This window comes from Diaphorina citri, unplaced genomic scaffold, assembly GCF_000475195.1.
Source record: "Diaphorina citri unplaced genomic scaffold, Diaci psyllid genome assembly version 1.1 scaffold2161, whole genome shotgun sequence".
Taxonomy (NCBI): Eukaryota; Metazoa; Arthropoda; class Insecta; order Hemiptera; family Psyllidae; genus Diaphorina; species Diaphorina citri.
The window spans coordinates 37,127-46,461 of record NW_007379586.1 but is presented as its reverse complement, the minus strand read 5'-3'; the positions used below and the strand labels follow the sequence as shown (position 1 = coordinate 46,461).

Genomic DNA, 9,335 nt, shown 5'->3' with positions numbered 1-9,335 from the left:
CTTAATCCTATAAAATACTTGACATTCTATCTTTTGCCATATATTCCGAACGGTGTGTCCCATTTTGGTAAAAATTTGGCAAACAATTTTAGCACATTGCAGACCTTTTCTCATCGTTTTTAGTCAATTTTTTTGGCTCGATTGGGCTTTGCGTCCCCTTTTTTCTGAGTTATGAGTAATAAGTCTTATAACCTTTCTAACTACTATACTTACTTTCATCATGATCTGGATCTCCCATGGCATGTAGAGAGATAGGATCATACGCTGCTTCCTTGGTGATAGGTATGGTCGTATTTAAATTGAATTTTTGACCTTCTTGGAGACAATTTTTGACAGCAACATTTTTCAACATCTACTACACACCACACGATTTTTTTTCCCGAACGACAAAAAATGTCCTTGAAGGCAATGTATTAAATGAGAGTGTTCCCACTTAGGCACGGCACGATTTTTTTCCGAACGACAATATCTCCGCGCTGAATCAACTTACAATCAGGATACTCATTAGGGCTCTCCTTCACAATAGCTTCCTTGGTACCTCGTCTCAACTTGAGACTACGCCTCTTGAACGACCCAGTTGACGGCACGCCTGTTGTGGTAGTGCCCCGTCTGAGTAGAATAGGCCGACCCTGACTTTGTTGAGGTGTGGTCACGGGCGGCTCTCTTTCATTTCTGTTTTTATCTTCCCGCTGTTTCATTGCCAGCTTGATGAGTTCGGTTTGCTGTTTCTTTCGCGTTTTCGTGGCCGTCACTAGAGAGCGCTGTGAAATGCAAACGGTAGATATTTATGGCTTGGGCTACAATCTGTTTTTAAACTTGGTTTATGTTTAACTCTTGGATTAAACTATCTGATGGGCTAGAAAGGTTGAAATTAATCAGATTGCTTAATCCAAGTTAATTCTCTCTGTTTAAACTGTTTTATTTTTTCTAAAACCATACTTTACCAGAGTATAGTTAGCTTGGAAGGTAGTAGGCCTGACTTGTAAGCGCTACGTCTCATATTCCTGCATTGTCCTATCCTGTCCTAGTTTAAACTACCTACACAAAAAGCTCACTCTGGGGCTTAGATGTAGGGGCAAACAGTCTTAAAAGTTGGGTTGAGCTTGGTCACGGGCGGGGCTACGCCTTTCTTTTTCTTGTCGTCCGCCCCTGTTACGGCTGGAAGAGGGGGCTGCTCTTCGTTCTAAAACAAATAAAGGATTAGGGCATAAGGAATTGAATTGATTTTTTCCCATGGCCTGTAAGTTTTTTTTCCCAAGAAGTTTGATAGAGGGAACTGGTAACCAAGGAGGTCTTATCATCCCAAAATCAAAGAGAGGAGGAGAGTATAGGAGAAAACCAGCCGTTCCGAGAACGAACCTTATTTGTGTAGGATAAAGTTCGTCGCGGGCGGAAATCTAACCCGCGACCCAGTAGCGCTTCTAAGGCAGGTGTGTTACAAAAAATATTTTCCTCAAAATTTATACAGCCTCATATACCTAAATATCCTTTTCGGATTAAATGAGAATTCAATGGGAAATAGAAGATGGGAATGGTGAATATTTAAATTTCCGGCTCGAAGGACCAAAAAATCAAGAGTGAGACTAGTGAGAGAAACTGCAACTGATTTGGGTTTCATATTCAACCCCCCCCCCAAAACAGATTTAATAATATCACAAAATTCGGTCATCTTCATTACCTACTTCATTATTCAAACACATTGGCCATTCATTAACTTCTTTCTCTATTCTTAAGTAGTTATTAGGTATATTATTCTTACTTACATTAAGGAGCGCGGTAGCGCTCCGCCCCGCCAAGTCAAGAAAGTTTGACCGTTTTAAGTACCTCATGACGTTGGTACTATGCATAATTTTGTTCTACTTCATTATTCAAACACATTGGCCATTCATTAACTTCTTTCTCTATTCTTAAGTAGTTATTAGGTATATTATTCTTACTTACATTTTAAGTACCTCATGACGTTGGTACTATGCATAATTTTGTTCTCTGTACAATAAATAAATAATAGCTATTCTCATCTTTCCTTTTTTTTTCACTATTTGTTATCTATTTATTATTATTGTTATTATTTTTTGTAACTGACTTTGTACCATGTACCTATTTTGTGTATTTATGTACAATAAAAATAAAATAATAAAAATATTATTATGCTTACTCACATGACAAGTGACGGTATTGTTGCTGCTCTCCTCTGACTCATTGTCGGGCTCGTGCAGCACAAAGCTGATCTTCCTCTCTCCCTGAGCAGCTGAAATCAAACGTAAAGCCCCGAGATTTCAAACAATGACCTGATATGACCTTAGTATTTAGGTTGTTTGTTACGGGTTTGACCAACCAAACTTGTGGTTGTGTAGCCCATTTTGTGAACAAAAATTCCCGCCCTCAAGTCAGACTGAACCATATTTTTCAGTTGATTGGAATTGAAGCTTCAGTGTAGTTTGAGAGCCAGCATTTTGTCAATAAAAAAAGGGCCTGAGTTAAGTAATAAAGCCCCGAGATTTCAAACAATGACCTGATATGACCTTAGTATTTAGGTTGTTTGTTACGGGTTTGACCAACCAAACTTGTGGTTGAGTAGCCCATTTTGTGAACAAAAATTCTCGCCCTCAAGTCAGACTGAACCATATTTTTCAGTTGATTGGAATTGAAGCTTCAGTAGTTTGAGAGCCAGCATTTTGTTAATAAAAAAAGGGCCTGAGTTAAGTAGCTCTGACTCATTGTCGGGCTCGTGCAGCACAAAGCTGATCTTCCTCTCTCCCTGAGCAGCTGAAATCAAACGTAAAGCCCCGAGATTTAAAACAATGACCTGATATGACCTTAGTATTTAGGTTGTTTGTTATGGGTTTGAGACCAACCAAACTTGTGGTTGTGTAGCCCTCACAATAGTCAACAAACCAAAAAAAAAAAAAAATCAACTAGGTAATAATGCTTGTAAAATAGTAAAATCATCTGGAAAATATTTAATCCTTAGGACAAAATTTCATTTGTTTATTTATTTATTTTTTTTTTTTTTAATAAATATGACAAACTGGGACATCACCATATTAGGACAGTTTCCTCTAACACATCACAACTCAGAGAGTAGACGGACAGACAGACAAAACTTCTTGCATCATGCTTGTAGAAAACTGCATACCCAAGTCTCCAAAAATTATACATATGACCACAAAAATGCCCAAAAAGTCATAAGGTTAAGGTTTATAGGCTTTTCGGAATTATTTATAATGCTGGACAAAAATTAGAGGAATTTTAATTAGGTATACCAAACATTTTAAAGGCACCCTTGATAATTTTTAATCAGCTAGGTATCTGAAGGATTTAACTTAGGATAAATTCACATTTTTAATCGACTGTTGCTAAATATTTTTTAAAGGGGTGATTTTTTTTTAAATAATTTTAATCAGTAATTATTCAATAATCAGTTGTTTGATAGCTTATTACTATTTTTTAATTACTAGCTCTTGTTTTTCTTCCAAAACTGAGAATGCAGGCGATCATGCGCAGCGCGATCGGGCAGTCGGCGCCGTAGTTGTTTTCAATGGCTGCAAGAGATTTTCCGCGAACAATTTAGGATAGAATCATATTTTTAGATCGAGTCACCTTCTTCTTCCTAGCCTTTTCCTATTTAAATAGAGTCCTTTCTTAACAGTCTCTTCCAGTGACCGAGAGAAACAATAGTTTCAAGTTGTTTCAATAAGTTCAATAACTCTAAAATGGGAACTTTCGTCTAAAATGGGAAACGAGCTTCAGAAGAAGGAAAATTCCTTCCGAAAGGAAAATACAACTAAACTATTTTTATTATTATTATTATTATTATTTTTGATCTGCAAGAAGATGCTGCTAGCGCGGCTCTTTGTCTGTGTGGGCGGGCTGGACGTGGTGCTGCTAGCGACACTTGTGGTGCTCACCAGCGTGCTGATACTACTGGCGCGGGATTTGGTCTGGCTAGGCGGTGTCAGGGAGTACTGCGTGTTGTCTACACTCTTAGCGCGAGTCTTCTGTGAGACGGGCGGTGACAGGGTGGCTTGACTCTCCACGCTGTGTGCCCGCGTCTTGTGTATAGCAGGCGGTGTGAGGACTGAGATGCTGTCGTGTATCGCCTTGTGTATGGTGGGCGGGGTCAGGGTGATGGCAGGTTCACGGGGTTTGCCCGGCACTTCTAACTCTACTACAGGGAGCCCCGGCTCGGTTGCTATGGAGACGCTACTTGTGCGGCTACTCGCCATACTGAAGCGACTCTTAGACTTGGCGAGGGCGAGCACACTACTCGCACGGAATTTCCAATGTGACGAGATCGGAGTGAGCGTTGAGACGCTACTGGCGCGCGCCTTGGACTCGCCAGTGACCAAGGTGCATATGCTTCCTTGGCGACTCTTAGTTCCAGGGAGCAGGGTAGCAATGCTACTGGCGCGACTCTTGGCAGGTATTTCCAATGTGACGAGATCGGAGTGAGCGTTGAGACGCTACTGGCGCGCGCCTTGGACTCGCCAGTGACCAAGGTGCATATGCTTCCCTGGCGACTTTTAGTTCCAGGGAGCAGGGTAGCAATGCTACTGGCGCGACTCTTGGCAGGCCCCGCGGAGGGGGGCATGAGGGTGGACACACTGCTTGCGCGACTTTTAGGTTGAGAGGGGAGGACGAGGTTGTGTGAGCCACACGGGTAGGTCACCATTTGAACAGGTAAAGACTTCATGGAGCCTCTGACTGCGGGGAAGTAACAAAGTATAAATCATGGAATCTAGATGCAATAGTTACTAGAAGATCTTTAGGATTAGTACCATGGTAAGATGGGATAAACAAAATTTAATGTAACGCTTAAAATAGGACCAAGTATTTTAAGATTCAAGCGTCTAAAAGAGTCGGTAGACTAAATTCCCGTCTTAAAGGCAAATTTTGATGTTCATATTTAAGCTTATAGTATGAAGCTTCGGAGTCTCAGGACAAATCAAAATTTACTAGAAGATCTTTAGGATTAGTACCATGGTAAGATGGGATAAACAAAATTTAATGCAATGCTTAAAATAGGATCAAGTATTTTAAAATTCAAGCATCTAAAATAGTCGGTAGACTAAATTCCCGTCTTAAAGGCAAATTTTGATGTTCATATTTAAGCTTATGGTATGAAGCTTCGGAGTCTCAGGACAAATCAAAATGAAGAATAAAGGCTTTTAACGAAAGCGTTAATGAATACCTACATATTACATTATGTAGTTCCTGGGAGATTCGAGTCATCATGGTTCTAAAAAAGAATCACAAATAATTAAAGAAGCTTAACAACAGACATATAAAAGGCATGGTTAAAATATTATAAATATTGTAGAAATGTTTCATTTTAGAGAAAATTTCAAGTTTCCAGTGAGCTTTGAAAGAGAGAAATCCGTAAAGTTTGAAAGAGCGAAAATGTTACTCTGTAGAGACAGAAGAAAAAAAATATACCCGTGAAAGAAATCACAGTGGTGTAAGCGGAAGACTTTTTACAAAAGTATTTTTACAAAGCAGAAGGCTATTGTAGTTAATACATAATTAGTAGTTAATACATGTAGTTAATACAAGCAGAAGGCTATTGTAGTTAATATATTATATTGTGAACAAAATAAATAAATTATATAAATAAATAAGGTTCATTTAAAATTGAAATGGAATAAAGGTTTATAAAAAGTTTATTTAAAATTGAAATTGAACAGATCCTCCTTTACATGATCACTTACCCGAATCCTTGTCTGCAATGATGTTTTACTATAGGAATGATTGAGTCTAGCGGCAGCTTGATGAACTAGAGCACTTTCCACGGGAGAATCACTACCATCGTGACTATCCAGTGACTCGGATCTACCGTGATCCTTCTTGAACCAACTCACTGAAACAGAATTAGAATAAATGTAAATGCAAATGTAAATGTAAAAGCAATTTCTTTGTGTTATTATGTCACAACTTTGGTGCTCACTGCAGCATTGTAGGATTTTTTTTCCCAATATCTCAATAATCCTATCATCCAATGTTTACCTACCATGCTGGCACCGGTCGCTATGCGCATTTACATGTCATAGCTACTCATTTTCCTCACGAGGCTGAGTGGGCCCCGCAACAGCCTGTCACGGAATCAACTATCTGCAGATACAAATTTCTTGACCCCGCCGGGAATCGAACCCGGGTCTCCCGCGTGCAAGGCGAGTGCAGTGACCACTACGCCAACTTGACCCCGCCGGGAATCGAACCCGGGTCTCCCGCGTGCAAGGCGAGTGCAGTGACCACTACGCCATGGGAGCTGACTGTTAGAATAGAATTAATCTAATTAAAAGTGTAGGGAACTACAAGAAGAAAAAATTATCGGGAAGGTATATTTGGGAACTGAAAAGTTTGGTCTGGAAATTTCGGCCGCGGCTGGGATTCGAACCCAACTCCTCCAGGTTGAGAGTCAGTGTTCTCAAGCATTCGATTACAGAGCTGGGCAAAGACGCTAGTTATATCCTAAACGGATAAGTTTCGTTCTCGGAACACGAGTGCAGTGACCACTACGCCATGGGAGCTGACTGTTAGAATAGAATTAATCTAATTAAAAGTGTAGGGAACTACAAGAAGAAAAAAATATGGGGGAGGTATATTTGAGAACTGAAAATTTTGTCTGGAAATTTTGGCCGCGGGTGGGATTCAAATCCAACACCTCCAGGTTGAGAGTCAGTGTTCTTAAGCATTCGATTACAGAGCTGCGCAAAGACGCTAGTTATATCCTAAACTGATAACATTCGTTCTCGGAACGGCTGGATTTCTGCTGTCCTGTCCTCCTTCTCTCTTCCATTTCCGGACTATAAGATTTCCGTTATTCAATTTCAATTCAATTCAATTATTTTTTATTGTTTAAATACATGATAGTATGTTAACAATGTTTTTATACATAATACAATTAGAGACACAAAATATATATTAATATCTACATCTAATGACAGTAAAATATCTGATGTAAAATTGAGATGTACAGAGACAGTAAAATTTATCCATCTAGTCAATGTTAGTAAAATATCTGATCTAAAATTGAGATGTACAGAGACAGTAAAATTTATCCATCTAGTCAATGTTAAAATTGTAGGTAAAATATTAGTTGAGAACAGTTACACTTTCATTTTTTTCAACTTACCGATGCCTGACATTTTAGGGGATTTAGGGACCGTTTTGGATGTTTTTGAGTGCGCCAATGCACTTTTTGGGTACTTTTACATCGGAATAGGACTCTTGCTCGAAAAAAATTGTCATTTGGTTGAGCCCCATTGTAGGTAAAATATTAGTTGAGAACAGTTACACTTTCATTTTTTTTTTTCAACTTACCGATGCCTCCAAATTTGGAGCCCTTGATTATATGTTCAGGGACGCCAATGTTTCTCTCGCTCTGTCTCGGAGTTAGGACATGGGAGTGTTGTTTCTTCCTTAGATTACCCAGAGGGGATTGCATGGGCTTGCCAAAGTCGTCTGTTAGATCTGTGTCGAGGAGACTCTGTAAATAAGAGAATGAGGGTGTAGAAACTAATTAGTATGTAAATAGTGTAGAATAGAATAGAATAGAATATACCTTGTTTCCCAGAGGGGATTGCATGGGCTTGCCAAAGTCGTCTGTTAGATCTGTGTCGAGGAGACTCTGTAAATAAGAGAATGAGGGTGTAGAAAATAATTGAGGCATGATCTGGAAGAAGGGCATAACTCGAAAAACATAGTTTCGAAATAATCGCGATTGAAGTTTTCATTTTCAGATGAACACAATGTTCCAGGGTTCACAAAATTAGCCATACCTTGTCGTAGAAAAGAGATAGAAAGATGATCCTTTCACAGTAGTGTTCAGAACAAAATTTACTATCCAAAAATACACACTCCCGAAAAAGGGCGTAAGTGACGTTACGCCCTTTTTACAGATCAGGCCTCAATTAGTATGTAAATAGTGTAGATTACTAGAAGATCTTTAGGATTAGTACCATGGTAAGATGGGATAAACAAAATTTAATGCAATGCTTAAAATAGGATCAAGTATTTTAAGATTCAAGCGTCTAAAAGAGTCGGTAGACTAAATTCCTGTCTTAAAAGGTAAATTTTCATGTTCATATTAAGCTTATGGTATGAAGCTTCGGAGTATCAGGACAAATCAAAATGAAGAATAAAGGCCGAAAGCGTTAATGAATACCTACATATTACATTATGTAGTTCCTGGGAGATTCGAGTCATCATGGTTCTAAAAAGAATCACAAATAATTAAAGAAGCTTAACAACAGACATATAAAAGGCATGGTTAAAATATTATAAATAGGTATTGCAGAAAAGTTTCATTTTAGAGAAAATTTCAAGTTTCCAGTGAGGTCTGAAAGAGAGAAATCCGTAAAGTTTGAAAGAGCGAAAATGTTACTCTGTAGAGATAGAAGAAAATATACCCGTGAAAGAAATCACAGTGGTGTAAGCGGAAGACTTTTTACAAAGCAGAAGGCTATTGTAGTTAATACATAATTAGTTATATTATATTGTGAACAAAATAAATAAATTATAAAAATAAAGATTCATTTAAAATTGAAATGGAATAAAGTTTTATAAAAAGTTTATTTAAAATTAAAATTGAACAGATTCTCCTTTACATGATCACTTACCCGAATCCTTGTCTGCAATTGACTGCAGACTCTGGGCGGAGGTCTGCGAATAGCCCATACTGGAGAGAGCCACACTGCACCGCCTGTCGGTTCGCGGGCAGAACTTCTCCCACGGGGCAAAGGCGGGGCCCCCCATAGGGCCGCGGGTGCTACGTGAGGTCTTCGGCAGCGTCTGGTAGGTTTCGCGCAGGAAGGCGGTGATCTCGAGGAGGAGAATGCAGGCGATCATGCGCAGCGCGATCGGGCAGTCGGCGCCGTAGTTGTTTTCAATGGCTGCAAGAGATTTTCCGCGAATAATTTAGCATAGAATCATATTTTTAGATCGAGTCACCTTCTTTTTCCTAGCCTTTTCCTATTTAAATAGGAGAGAAACGTAAGAAAATGAGAAGTTTTGAAGTTAGTATGCATAAAAGAACATCTTTGAGTCCGATAGTTTTGAAGCCAGTATGCACGAGAAAACATCTTTGAATTAAGTTTGAATTCCAGAACATCTTTGAGCTTAACAATTGAAGCTAATATGTACGTAAGAACATCTTTGAGTTTGAATGTTTTGAAGCCACTATGCACATGAAAACTTCTTTGGTTTTGATAGTTGAAATTAGTCTGCGAGTAAGAACATCTTTGAATTTAACAGGTTTGAAGACTTTGAAGTTAGATTGTACTTTTTTACTTTTTTTAAATCCAAATTAATCGAAAACACTAGCCAAATTTTTCGCT

The 9,335-nt window shown here is 38.8% G+C and overlaps 1 protein-coding gene across 1 annotated transcript; it reads right to left on the bottom strand.

Moving 5' to 3' along the window:
* Positions 1 to 213: 213 nt before the first annotated feature.
* Positions 214 to 9,151, bottom strand: LOC113471216 (protein unc-80 homolog; the record flags this gene model as incomplete). The annotated part of the gene is made up of 6 exons (XM_026830181.1): positions 9,142 to 9,151; positions 8,619 to 8,891; positions 2,160 to 2,248; positions 1,107 to 1,183; positions 491 to 648; positions 214 to 312 (listed from the first exon to the last, which is right to left on the bottom strand). Coding segments are annotated over exons 1-6 (706 nt in total), but the record flags the coding sequence as incomplete, so codon positions are not given.
* Positions 9,152 to 9,335: the final 184 nt, after the last annotated feature.